Source organism: Gymnodraco acuticeps, unplaced genomic scaffold (genome assembly GCF_902827175.1).
Source record: "Gymnodraco acuticeps unplaced genomic scaffold, fGymAcu1.1, whole genome shotgun sequence".
Classification (NCBI taxonomy): Eukaryota; Metazoa; Chordata; class Actinopteri; order Perciformes; family Bathydraconidae; genus Gymnodraco; species Gymnodraco acuticeps.
Genome location: NW_022990772.1, coordinates 1,065,975 through 1,080,168, shown reverse-complemented (window position 1 = coordinate 1,080,168; position 14,194 = coordinate 1,065,975). Strand labels below are relative to the sequence as shown.

The window sequence follows — 14,194 nt, the reverse complement described above, 5'->3', positions numbered from 1 at the left end:
TGTTTTGTCTGGGAGATAAGAGACATTGTTTCTGGCACCACAGCAACCTAAAGTATAGAATAGTATGACTATACTCAATCGTATCTCAATACATTAATACACTTCAACTAAAAGAGTTGTTTTTTCAGAAGTCCGTTTTTAATGCAAATAAAGAAACAATTGTATTTGTTATTCCCCTTGACACATAAATCATAGACAGAAAATGATGGAGTCCGAAGGTATGAGACATGCTATGTCATTCATTTGAAGGTTTCCATGGGGGGGGGGGGGGGGGGGGGCTCCTCTTTCCCAGTACACCATGTTGTGCATGTGTGGGATATTCAGACCGCAAAGGCTTTACTCATGACATGTTTGTTCCTGCTCAACAAATGTTTCTGGGTGGATACTGATGACTCAAACTACACCTGGTACTGTAGATGCTCATTTAAGAGATTCAAAAATAAAAGACTCAGAGTTAATATATGTACAGTACAGTTATCTGAGCTACCGTTCATAGAGACTATACATATGACCAATATTATTCTTTCAACTCCTGAGTTGATTGTATTTTTTCCAGGAGTATGAAATAACACTTGCAACATGTGTTCCACTGAAGTGATTCTCCTTTTTTTGCTGAGGAAGACTTGAGATTATAAATCCTCTGCTAACTTTGCAAATTTAAGACAGATTTATTTCAAGCAGTTTTACAAATATGGTTGTCACCAAGTGCCTCACGGAAAAACAAAGGGCACAAACAGAGATATAAACAAGGATCAACAAAACAATGTGCTTGTAATTATGTGCTTGCTGGCTGTCACAATAAAGGAGGCGGCCCAAATGTGGGAACTCCTGAGACCAGTGCAATTTCTTTTGAGGCGCGTCCTGGAATTGGGCTCGAGTATTTCCAATGTTCAATGTGTTCGCACGACTTTTCATTTCAAGCCTAAGCAAGTGAACTACACTGGTGACCTCAAAACTGTTAAAGGAAGTTAAATGTTACTATTCACCCTATCTGATTTCCTCAAATGAGGTCAGGCCAGACATGAACAAACCTCTACCCTGGATTCTGTTCCCAACGTTTTGGCAGCTTTGTACACACAGGTGCGTTTTTTGGATTAATTCACATAAAACCTGAGCCGACTATATTTGTTGTTGATTTTAGGTTCTCAGGGACAAAAGTGAACCGTGGAGGGATACAAACAAAAGCCAGCTATGGGACACTTCTCAGTGGAACAGAAGAAGTTCATCAGAAATGTGACCAGCATCAGTCTTTGTACATTACTGAACAGCTCGGTGCACCCTACAGTGTCACTCCTTTCTCAGTTGGAATGAGTCAATCCGCCATCTTAAAAGGGGGTCAGTTGAGCATGAGTGAATGCTTTCAAACAACATACGATCCCCTCGCAGCAACTTAAGACACCCCAGAGAAACATAAACCTCCTCATATCTGCAGATCGTCTATTCTAGTCTTGTTGTTGCTGTGTTTGGCACTGCGGCCGGGCCTGGCCTGCGTAGGTGACCCGGGGGCCGATCCTGCTCCCTTCTTTGCTTTCAGGTCACATTCCTCTGGGTTGTTGCTGCTCCTTTCCACCGCTAAGTTGTCCTTATTCTGTTTGTATGCCGCCTTGCTGTGGTAGGGGTGTAAGGACGAGTCTGTGCCCTCGGACAGAGGGGAGAGGTTGTAGCTGGGAACGGGGGGGGTAGGGCGGCTGCACTTGGTGAAAGTAGTCGTCGTAACTCGGCGCGTACGCCACCGCCGCCTCGCTGGGTTCCTTGTGGACACCCTTAAACGATTGATAGCGCCTCCTGAAGGCGACGCCCTGGCGACACTTGGTGAAGCCCAGGTGGTAGATCTCTATGAGGTTGAGCAGCAGAGACACGCTGGCCACTCCCAGCATGAAGATGATGAAGATGGTTTTCTCTGTAGGCCGGGATATGTAGCAGTTTACCACATTGGGGCAGGGCGATCTGTCACATTTGTACATGGGCTTCAGCTTAAAGCCGTACAAGAGGTATTGAGCCACAATGAAGCCCACCTCAAACAGGGTTTTAAAGATCACATTAAAGACATATGTCCTCAGGAGCTCTCCCTGCAGGCGCACGTGGCCCCTCTCGTCCCTCACCAGGGGCTTCTTGGGCTTACCCTCCACTATGAAGGCCTGCTTGTCTGAATGTAAGGCATGTTGCCTGTCCTTCTCTGTCTGCTTTTCCTCCATCCGCACCAGGTGGAGGATGTGCCCCAGGTAGATCAACGTAGGCGTGGACACAAAGATGATCTGCAGCACCCAAAAGCGGACGTGTGAGATTGGGAAAGTGATGTCATAGCACACGTTCTCGCAACCAGGCTGCTTGGTGTCGCAGATGAAGCCCGACTGCTCGTCGCCCCACACCTTCTCTGTGGCCGCGCTCAGGATCAGGATGCGGAAGATGAACAGGACGGTGAGCCACACCTTCCCCACCACAGTGGAATGCTCCTGGGCTTTTTCGAGAAGCTTTCCCAGCAGGTTCCAGTCCCCCATGGCTGTGTGATCTCAGATCTGGGACTGGAGATATGAAAACAGTCAAAAATTATTCTTTAATGTCATTTGTGACTTATTTAATATTATTAATCTAATGGTTGAAGTGGGCTACAGGGTTTCTGATATCTAAATATTCTCTTTAACGTCTTACTAAGACGAGAGCAAAGCTGCTAACCAAGTGTACAACAGGGGGGGCAGGTAGTGGCATATTTCACGTGGACGCAGACAGGATTATATTTACTTTAGGAGGGTATATATTTGGCAAGTGTGGACAGGGGGGGGGGGGCAGCTTCCAGTCATGATTCTGAGTCTCCCAGCCTCAGTGGCTGAAGCCACAACTACATGAGTTATATGTGAAATAAAACACCGGGCGGATGTGGTTAGATTGAGAATTAGAAACAGTTGAGTAATGTCGGTCCTGTCAGCTCCTGTCAGCTCCTGTAACACATTGTTATAAATATATTCTACATTTGATATGAACTGTGCAGTGGATTAGCAGCACATTCACGGTCTGCTACTGTGAGCGACAATGAATTCTGATAACTGCTAAAACTGTGGCAGGTGAAACGATATTTAGGAGCCACCACTAATAAATCTAGCTAGTGTTTCAACACCTGTAGACTGGGTTGTAATTTTAAACCAACATTTGCTTTCTATATTAGACTTTAAGACTATGTAATCCCCTATAAGAAGAAAAGATCATGAACATGAATAGAAAACAGAGCATTGTTCCTACAACACAGCCTGATGACCAATGACAGCCTCTATACCCTTATACTAAACTTTAACCGCTAACAGTGCCTTAATGTACCACACCTAATCACAGAGAATTCAGATTTACTGGATAAACCCACCTTGTCAGCTTATGCATCCCCTGCGGTGAAGCCCTACACGTCTTCGAGGGTCCATGAGGCCGCCTGCTTCGCTGACAGGCCTCAGTGCAGAGCTGATCTTCGGGCCCCCAGCAATGCCCTTGAATGGACCGGAAAAGTGGACTTCTGCTGGACACAACCTCCGTTCCACGCCGACAGACCCACCGACTCAGTCTTCTCGCCTCAAATACAACTAAGGCAAGAATCAGGACCCAGGCCTTGGGGTCTTCCACTGACCACAACACACACGTAACCTGCTGGACCCTCTCTCAACCATGTCCGGCTGCCCAGCCTCCAACACCCCTCCCCTCCGCGGTTAAATTTGGCACAGGGTACACTCTCTAATGTAAACTAATAAAGCCCCTCTACTCGCTTGTTAGAGTGAGTGACAGGGCAGCTGGCCAATGAAGGTGTCTGCTAAGTCTGTCTGGCCACAAGTGGATCTAAATATAGCACGAGGGTCTCTCCTATCATGGGGGGCATGATTTGGAGATGAGTAGCCATTTGCATCCTCAAGTTACAATCACAGTGACAGAGAGGGAAAAGTTCTGTTTCTACATTTCAGTATTGAGAGTTGGCCCAGTATACAAAGGGAGAACACAGTTCATATAATGCTAAATGAACCTTCTGTTCTTCTTTTGACAGATGTCACTCTTTAACAATTTGGTACAACTTTTTGAAAAAAACTAAAATGTTGTATAAATAAATTAAAATAATGATAAATTATCAGGCAGTTTATTACATTATATTACACAATGTACAAGTATAGTTTCAACCCACATAACCTATTAACCGGATTGCATAACTGGGAGTAAATTCATATTTACATTTAAGCATAACTATTGAATCTGAATTTTTGTATGCGATACAATGTGTATAACAATGAAACAGTTGTACGTACAGATACCAGTGTATATTTATAATATAATAAGAGGGATATTAGGGAAAACAATTGCAACTGTCTGTTAGTAGGCAAACCTCAAACAAAAACAACTACTCAGAAGCTACAAGGTAAGTATGCAGCAGTATTTACAATTAAAGGTGGGGTAGGTAATTTTGGAGAAACCAGCTCGAGTGCGCTGGAATTTGAAAATACACAGCCGGAACAAATCTGCCACTTCCTTACAGAGCCCCTCCTCCAACACACACGAACGCGCACATGACCAATGAGGGCACGAGATAAGTTTGTGCACAGATGGAAGGCTGACAGGCAGGTAGGCCATCCAGTTATTTTAGCCGGGCCGGCTAAAATGATAGGTCGTGCTTTTTACAGCGCTACGGCTTCCACGGATGACATTTTTTTATGGATTTTTTGTCAAAGCACTTAAGATATTGTAATGTAATGTAATATTCATTGCTATCGGGATGTTAAGAGCATTCCATGGAATATAACAAAAAGTGTATCTCGAGCCGGTTTTTCAAACTTACCTACCCCACCTTTAAATACATGCACAAAAACATATTTACAGTACTATGATTCTTCAAGGTTTATTGAAACGGTTGTGCTCTGTGCACCATTCTTAATGATACATACATGAATATTGGGTCAGTAGCAGAGATGTTTGTGGAAATGTAATTCCAAATGTTTATTTTATTATTTTGTATGCACTTGTTGAACTAAAATATTTAATAAAAGTTGTTCAATTATAGACATTATTTTAAACCAACTGTTATAAGGGCTACTACAGACCTTTAATGGAATTTACTCTATCAGCTTTTATTCAGGCTACAATTGAATATGGTACATATTAACATGTTTGATATAAATTAAAAAAATGTTTTTGATCCAGCATATTAATGTTTACTGTAATCTTTGCACCTACGGAGTACGGACCCCAGCGTTGTTTTTGCACAGTATGGCGGGTTATCTAAAATTATGGATTTCTTTAGTTGTAATACTAGGATTAATCCAAATTGTGTTGTTTTAATGTTTTGGGCCTGCATTCAGGTGCCGGTGAGAAACTGAGATCCATTAGCTCTTTTCCCAACACAAACCTTTCAAAAGGGACACTTTGCCTGTAACATATTTCTAAATCAATGTTTGATGATTTTAATACATCATATATCTATAACTGTATGGCAGGAATTGGTGGTTTTTAAACAGTGTGCCAACTTACCAAACCTGCACGCTTTTCAAACAAATCCATATTTGAAATAGAATTACCAAGCAACTTCGTCGTAAACTGAATACGTTTTGATGCTCAGACATGTTTTTCATTGGCTGAAGATACTTTGCACTTTGGCAGGTTGCTTCTCATACTGCATACCAACGAAAAACACCAAAATAAGCTATGGCAAATTGTTGACAGTACACTACACCCGAAACAAAACACACCTCTTTTACTTTCACCACCGGCTCCAAATAGTTTAGACACGTTTCAACAGCAACTATACTTGTCAGTAAGAAAGAAAAAAACAGATGAATAAATGAACAATGGAATAATCATGTATACTGTATGTACACTGACCAAAATATACAGATGTTGTGCCAGTAATGCAGAGCAACATGCTCCATGAATGTGGTTACTGTAGATTAGGTTAAAAGTATCAGGAGAGGCAGAGTCTCAGAAAGCAGAACACCTCTCATCTTTCTCAATTGGGCTCTTTTTGGTCACAGATAACTTAGATTTGAGAGAATGGTCTGCGATCAGCTGATTGATTTCATTTTGCTTATAAGTAGAGAATCTTTGACTTATCCAAGCTCCTTTTGCCCCCTCCTCGGGGCCTCGTATGCACCGCTGACAGGCCCTGCCGATGAGGTACAGAATCTCGGCCAGGTTGAGCAGCACACACAGCCCAGACACTGCCAGCATGAACACAGTGAAGATGGTCTTTTCTGTTGGTCTGGAGACAAAACAGTCCACCGTGTTGGGGCATGGGTACGAGTCACACTTCACCAAACGCACCATCCTAAAGCCAGGATAGATCAAGTAGAAAATGTAGAGAAAAGCCAACTCGAACAGGATTCTGAAGATGATGCTGAGGATGTATGTCCACCACAGAGCTCCACTGATCTGAAACTTCTGGGTCTTGATACGTTCCAGCTCCTTGGGGCTGCTGCGGCCCGACTTCCTCAGGATCTTCTTGTCGATGTGGCGTCGGTGGGCCACATGCATGGCCACCAGCAGGGCGGGGGTGGAGACCAGGATGAGCTGGAGCGCCCACAGGCGGATGTGCGAGATGGGGAAGAACTGGTCGTAGCAGACGCTGTTGCAGCCGGGCTGCTGGGTGTTGCATATGAAGCCGGACTTCTCATCCCCCCAAACGCTCTCCGCAGCCACCACCAGGACCAAGATACGGAAGATGAAGATGACGGAGAGCCAAACGCGTCCGATCCCGGTAGAGTGCCTGTTTACGCCGCTGATCACGGCATAAAAGGCTCCCCAGTTCATTTTCGACTCCAGGTCTGCGGGAAAAGAAAGGTTGTATGAATGTAAGCCAAGTCACATCTCTGGCTTAAAGTGAAATCTTATAACCATATTAATGTTTAAAGAAACATGCAGGAATTAGTCCTTGAAATTGAACAAAAGGGACTTACATAGACATGGCTTTATCACTTTAGACGACTTAGTTATTATCGGCCACAACTTAGTAATTTAGTAAAAGTCTAACTGATGTTACAGTAGTTTTAGAGGTTTACCAGGCTCAGCCAGCGGTGCAAGCAGCGTAAGCAGCGCCGGGTCCAAAGATGACCATCTTGAGGTTTGGCCTGAGCATCAAGCTGGCAGAGTGAGGAACAACAGAAAATAATTGCCAAGTAGCAAGTTGGCCGTATAAAAGCAGGGGCCTGCTGCTGTGCGCCGTCACCATACGCAACAGGGCGAAGCCAATTGCGAAAGATTCGGCGAGCCACGTGATTTGCTCACGCTGTATTAATACTGTACTCCCAAACTGACCCACAGCCCAGAAGCAGACAGACTGACATCCTGCCAGCAAATTCCTCCAAGGAACAAGCAAGACAACCAACTCATGAGATTTAAAAAAAAAAAGACAAGACAAGAGAGATCTCTTTTGTTTGTGACAAAGGCTACAGACGATACCAGATTTACCTAGTGCGAACATTAGAAGCTGATTAATTCAAATAAAATCACTTCAAATAGTAATGATGGTTTAACAATCACGGCAAGTATTTGTCAAGTCGAGGCAATGGGGCGTGTAAGCCCTCACTCACATAAAATCAGACCTCATTGAACACTGAATGTTAGTATAAAATAGAAACAAATGATCAACATTTTACCTTCAGTTGTGTTGGTACACAAAAATGTGTACAAAGAAGAAATGAATTAAAATATTGTGTTTTTTAGCAAGCCGAAAGGCTGGGTTGAGAACACCCTGCGTTTGGAAAATGCTAATCATTCCTCCCTCCGCCACTAGCCAGTGCCCTGCACCGTAGCAGTCATATGCTCTTATATAAACTATTTACATACAATGGCAGCCTTTATTGTGCTGCAACAAGACTCTTTAGAATTCAGATCAAACGCCTTGACTTCCGCCTACCCCGGGCAAAAGGAGGAATCTGTGTGGACACAAAAGGCCTCTGCCAGAAAAACAATTTATTGTGCTGGTCAGGGTAGGAAGATTTTGACCTGCATGAGGTTTGCAGATTCAGACAGAACATTAGCTGTATAACTAACGCAAAACATGTAGGAGAAGATTAAAAAGCCAGTCTTAAAGTGAATCTCATTCATACACACCATTTGATAAAAACCTGTCTTACAACTTGTTCAGTGGTTTTTGCAAAAATAGCCATGTCCCAAATAAAGATATCTATTCAATGGCTTCCAATATTGAATATTGCTTTTATTCTCCTTTAGTGTTTTATGCATTTATTTGTATGTTTTTTGTTATTGTACCATACAGGTCAATTTTCTTTGATTTGTACATGTTGTAATACTGTAAATATGTTAATTGTTATTAAATTAAATTGTTGTGCCATGTGCTTTTCTTACTGAAATTTTGCCTGGGAACTAATTATCTTGGCCATAACTAATTTTAAATAACATTTTATTCTATCGATTTGTTTTGATAACCCTTCGTGGGAACAAATAGAATCACACTCTACAGACACTAGGACAAATATCCAGTAGTTTTGATTATAGTTGTTTATTGCATTGACTGTATATGCTATAAAACACTAATGTCCCAACCAATGAGCTACAGAACTGCAGCTCAAACTTTGATTATTATGAGCTGAGATTGTACATTTCGTTCCTGTCGAACACCCCCCTATAACAGTAGGAAAGATTATTTACAGTAGCAAGTGAAAACACAATGTGGCCATTTGTCATGTACCATCAGATGACCTACAGCGATTCACTGTGCAACGAGCATTTCTGCGTCACGTCTGACATATGGAGTGGGAGGCTTAGGGGGGGGGGGGCAGCTAATTCTTTGAATGAACTAACCTAATTATTATTCCTTCATAGAAGCTACAGTACTCTACAACACAAAGACAGACCAAACTAGTAGATTTGTAGTTTTATTATGAAAGCAGAACTATATACACTGGAAATTCAAAATAGTAAATGTGCCATTATACAAGAACTCAATATTAACCAGGGTAACATGGCTTTAACAACAGCTATTACAAAAGGAATTAGGCATTAAATAACAAAACCTTCTGCATGTGGCACAGAGACAAATCAAGTATCACTTAATGCAAAACAGGTTAACAAACTGAACTGGCACGTGTAGTGACTGGGATAAGGACTTGAGATAGGCTGCTTTTAAAGTACATGGGGGGATTGTTCTACTAAAACAAAGAGCACCACATTTAGGTATCCATGTCCCCATACAGTTTACAAGCACAACCTGATTTAATAAATATGTTTTAATTATTTTGATCAGTGCTTCAAAGATGTTATATTTTGTGCGAAATGTGTGTTAAAAAAAACAAACATTTGTTATAAGTAACATTAACTTTCACTAGACGTACCTTTGACTTAGGGGGCTGCAATCAAGATTTGTGAGGCCGATCATGGGTTCTGTTTGAAACCATTTCTCTGTGATTCTCCTCCTTTGCTCTCTAAATGTATGTGACTTTGCTCTCAACAACTGATTAATATGTCAAATAGGTAATCAAAATATTGAAAATGTTTCAATTCCAGATACAACATAAAAATATACAAAAGCTGATACATTCTACTTAATGTAAACACATGCTGGTTTTAAATCAAAATATATATTTACTTTATTTGTTTAATGAAATATCCTTGTACTGGCAAAGCAGTTTGTCAATGTATAACCTGAAAGTCCTCCGTGTGTTCAAACGACCCTGATGATTTACTAAATGTCTCGGTGTTTAGCTTTGAGTGCTTCATGGCCTGTCTGCCATTTGTATTTGACATTTGTTGACTGCTTTCTGTATCAAGGCTTACTATTACGAGTTTAGCGTGAGATTACGTATTTCTTCCACTCAGAGTCCTGTTTCTTCACTTTATCTTGATATTTGCCTAAAAAACAAAACACAAGATTTGTAAAAAAATCAGCACTGCTCTGTTCATACAGAGGCAATACTGCCACCTGCTGTTGATGCACAATTTTGGGCAAACAACTTCCAAACTGGAGCTATACTCACTTCTTTTCATGAGACAGACACTTTTCAGTTTGCTATGGATGGCATGTCCGTTCTGGGCCAGTCTCAAAGACAGTGATGCACCCCTCCTGAAATAATAATAATACCATTGTACTGTTAGGATATTGTGCCGTTAGCAAGCTTGAAATTGTACACTGTAACCTTAATAAAGTCAACATATATTCACTCACTGTAATACTTATCAACAAAACCCACAATTTGTACAATGATAGCAATACAATTTAAACAAATGAAAAGACTTGTAAATAAGTCATTAAAACTTGACTTTATCAGCTTTTTTAAATGTACAATTCAAAATCAACTGACTGTTTCATACTGGAGTACCTCATAGCTCTGAGCTTTCCTTTTTCCAAGAACAACTCGACTGTAACTTTGGGTCCCTGTGGGTAAAGCCTGGCATAAAGCGTCCTGTTGTCCACCATATCCCTGAACCAGCCCACCGCCTCCTCAGACCAATCACTCCCATTCACAGGCGTCACCTAGGGGGGAGGAAACAAACAAAAAACCCCATGAACTGAGATAATTCATTTCCTTTATCACATCCCAATAGATAAGGCTGTGACTAATCATGTGGACAAACGCCAAAACTGTAACCAAGCGTACTTTCTCACAGAGGAACACAATATATTTGCCTTTTCCGTGAATGCAAATCCTAGGAGGGATGATCTGCACGCCTGCTGCAGAATATCTTAGCGTGTTCGTCAGGTTCTCTAGATACATGTGAAAAAATGACGAGGCCTAACCATACAAAACAGGGAAGCACTTACATTTGCTAGTGAGACCTGTACAGCCTGGAGTGGTAGGACGGCCATTTCCGGGGTCAGCTCCTTGATGTCCGACAGCGACAAGCAGGCTGTATCACCCTGGTCCAGCCTCTTCACCTCCACCTTGATGGATGTCTCTCTCCCTCCACCATCAGTGGAATAAATAAAGGAAAACCAAAAGGCAGAAATTATGGCAAGTAAAATAAAAAAGAGACACTGCTACCATCTAGAGGTATGCTTTGGCAAACATCTATGAATGTTCCAATACACAAAACTGGACCCACCTTCACTTACTCCACATATCTTCGTCACCCGACTCCTGCACCATTGTTCTTGCTTAGGGAACCAACCTATTACTTGGGTTCCAATGTCTGGAATGCAGTTCTGCGCGGCATATGATCTACTGGCTTTCCAGCTGCTGTAAATGGAAACCAGACACATGTGGATTATTAAAAATGGAAGGAAAAAAAAAATCTACAAAGAAAGCAAAAATGAATTAAAGGATAAGTGGCTATATAAGTTCTGGTAATGTGATTAGGGAATCAGTGAGGCTTAAAAAAAGCAGACAAGAGATTATAATTCATTCGGAACGACTCACTCTGGGACAAGGGTTTGCCACTTTATGATGGAGTCTGCGTGTTGTACGTAGAAGTTGCCCGGGCTGACAATGTGAGACACCACTACCTCCATCTCTTCAAACCTGCAGGTCTGGAACTCAGGAATGGTGATGCACTTCATTGCTGGAGTTTTTACACCATCAAAATGGCTTACATGTTTGGGATCAGTGCTCTGAAGACTTTGGTTTTCCCTCTGGGCGTTTAGGCAGTTGTGCTCCACCTGAGGTGTAATATTTGTGCAGTCTTTATTTTCGAAGGGGATGGCTTTCAAGTCTCCCCGTCCCACCTCGGTGAAGATGTCTCCAATATCCCATAATTCAGTCTTTGTTGCAATCACACAAGTGTAGGTCAGAGAGCCACTTGTTTCCACTCTTTTCACTCTGAAGACTGGGGCTTGGTTTTCCATGTCTGCAAATAACGTTTTCGGCTCTAGTGGGTTGGTCAGATCATCCGTCACAGCTTGTCTGAATTGGTAGCTTTGTGTTTTGATGGCAGGCCGCTCTGGCGAACTCACGGTACTTTTACTCCACTCCATGACAGTGATCTCCAGTACTCCAATCTTTTTTGCTTTTTCTCTGAGGAAGTGAAGCAGCTGAGATGATGTTTGTTTTTGGTGTTTCACCTGGAAATCATCTTTACATCCCCAGCTCATTAGCGGAGTTATTTTCATTGGATTAGTGTTACTGATCCCTGGGAATGAAGCTTGTAGGGGAGGCAGTAGTATTGGTGGCCTCTCTGGGTTGATCTCGGGTCTCTGGGACGCAGGTGGAAGACTCACAGCATCTGTTGGGCGTTTCTCATCTAAAACAACAGCATGTTCTTTTTCTTCAGCCTCTAAGTGAGACGATGAGGTCGTAGTCGCTCTGTTGATGCCGTGTTTGATGTCATCCTGTTGGACTGCTGCAGGCTTGGAGATAAGCTGGTCACACACTTGTGGCTCTGTAAAGATAAGAAAAGGAGAAAGTGAGAATTTTTCCTAAATCCTAAAGTTGTACACGTGAAAATATGTAATGTCACATAAGCATCTTAAATTATATGATTATTTCTTTACTTACCAACTGTGAGAGATTTTAATGAAGCTGAAAGCTTGTCAATGACTTCATATTTTGTATCTAAAGCCTTTGTGAGATCACTGAAGACACTTGTGGGGAAAGATGTATTCAGGAAACCTTGAACTTCTTCATAGGCCTAGAGGAAAAATGAAACAAAATGAAACAAGTGAACTAATTATTTTGTCTTAGCCTTTCTTAAACAGGTAATTTTAATTGAGATCAATGAAGTATTTTACATGGCACAGAAGACAGTTGGAACACAAAACACTGCTTTAACTTCAAGGTTTAAGGCGGGTCTGGATTATTCAATGCAGCTTTAATTCAAGCAGGAACATTTGTTTTTGTTGATCAAATATACAAGAAACACGTACTGTTGTGCTTATTACTTCATCAATTTAGGTAACATACATTAATTGAGAATGTAATAATTTACAAGACCCATTAGGCTCTGAGAAACATTGATGACTCCGATTTATCAATCAAGATAGTGGTGAAAGGTGTTAACCGATATTAATAATGTGCAGAAGTTGTAGCTCTGGTGACGATTTGACACATATTTAAACTGTGCTTCGTTTGTATACAATTCAGCAGTTCCTGCCAAATAATGCTAATTATTATAGCTAAGTGTGCCTAATTAGCATGCACCCATTCTCGACTAGTCAGCAGTGTGTTGTCCATGTGGCCTGTGAGCTAGCTAAGTTAGCAACATTAATTGAACATTTTCAATGAACTGGTGTGTTAACATTACCTTTTTGATGAAGTTGGAAAGTTCTTGTTCGAGTTTACTTCGGGCAGTTTCCAGCATGAAGAGCTTGAGAGTGAACTGCACTTTCTGGGACATGGTGGAGGGCTGCGGCTGGCGGCGGACAACCTTCTGCTGAGGAGTCATGGTCGGCAGAGAAGACTGGAGACCGGGCTACGCGTCGTATGGGGGCTAATGTTAGCTAAGAAGCTAGCCAACTCAATGACTCGGACCACTGGCCAGCGCCGCGCTGACTCGGGCTAGCCAAGAGAAACTTGTCAATGACGTTGTTAGTTATTACCAGATTTCACGGCACCTTATATATACAGTCTATGGACGATATCCTGACACATGTGGATTAACATAACTCTTTATTCACAGTTTCTTTCTTCTTCTTGTCTTCTGGGATTTGTAATTCCAGCCGTGCTCTCTGTGACACGTATCCTGCTCTTTCTTCAGCTACACCACCGCCACGCTGTGCACAATCCTATCCGCCATGTTGCCGTTGGATAAGCAGTTAAGTTATTGCACCCTAAATGTCGTAGTTATCGAATTTGAATGAAAGGTGTGGCATAGCGTTAAGGTTAGTGGGTTTCCTGGCCTTCCCTCGACTTATCTGACACAGTGGCTGATCCTTTATATTAGTTATTTTAAAGAAAACGTTGCTGCCTCAAGTAGAGTAGGCTTTGAACAAAACAAAAATCCAATCGGTTGAAGGTGGAGTCAAAAAGATCACCAAGGTTAAATCATTACTCCACACTTATTACACCTGTTTTCCACAGTTTCTGCCACTGCACATCTCATCTGAAAAAAAAAAAAAACCTGACTGGAGACATGCCACGTCTCAGCATGCTTCAAAACCTCCACCATCATCCCGGTCCCAAGAAAACAAGGATCACAGGACTAAATGACTACAGACCCGCCGCCCTGACCTCTGCGGTTATGAAGTCCTTTGAGCGCCTTGTCCTGTCTCACCTGAAATCCATCACAGACCCACTTCTGGACCCCCTGCAGTTCGCCTACAGAGCCAACAGGTCTGTGGAGGACGCTGTCA

The 14,194-nt window shown here is 42.1% G+C and overlaps 3 protein-coding genes across 4 annotated transcripts; all 3 read right to left on the bottom strand.

Annotated features, from left to right (window-relative positions):
• Nucleotides 1–282: 282 nt before the first annotated feature.
• Nucleotides 283–3,633, bottom strand: LOC117556923 (gap junction alpha-3 protein-like). The gene is given in 3 exon segments (XM_034232525.1): nucleotides 283–1,678; nucleotides 1,680–2,522; nucleotides 3,353–3,633. Coding segments are annotated over 2 exon segments (1,077 nt in total). The 5' UTR covers nucleotides 2,499–2,522; nucleotides 3,353–3,633; the 3' UTR covers nucleotides 283–1,420.
• A 1,103-nt stretch (nucleotides 3,634–4,736) lies between these two features.
• cx31.7 (connexin 31.7) lies at nucleotides 4,737–7,736 on the bottom strand. 2 transcript variants are annotated; one of them, XM_034232613.1, is made up of 2 exons: nucleotides 7,608–7,736; nucleotides 4,737–6,776 (listed from the first exon to the last, which is right to left on the bottom strand). In XM_034232613.1, the coding sequence occupies exon 2, from the start codon at nucleotides 6,760–6,762 to the stop codon at nucleotides 5,935–5,937; it is 828 nt and encodes a 275-aa protein (XP_034088504.1). In that variant the 5' UTR covers nucleotides 6,763–6,776; nucleotides 7,608–7,736; the 3' UTR covers nucleotides 4,737–5,934. The 2 variants fall into 2 exon arrangements, with proteins under 2 accessions (XP_034088504.1, XP_034088505.1); XM_034232614.1 differs by lacking the exon at nucleotides 7,608–7,736 and adding an exon at nucleotides 7,011–7,139.
• Nucleotides 7,737–8,718: 982 nt separating this feature from the next.
• Nucleotides 8,719–13,881, bottom strand: LOC117556982. Its single transcript, XM_034232632.1, has 8 exons — nucleotides 13,147–13,881; nucleotides 12,402–12,534; nucleotides 11,328–12,285; nucleotides 11,014–11,147; nucleotides 10,733–10,881; nucleotides 10,290–10,444; nucleotides 9,948–10,033; nucleotides 8,719–9,822 (listed from the first exon to the last, which is right to left on the bottom strand). The coding sequence occupies exons 1-8, from the start codon at nucleotides 13,285–13,287 to the stop codon at nucleotides 9,758–9,760; spliced, it is 1,821 nt and encodes a 606-aa protein (XP_034088523.1). The 5' UTR covers nucleotides 13,288–13,881; the 3' UTR covers nucleotides 8,719–9,757.
• Nucleotides 13,882–14,194: the final 313 nt, after the last annotated feature.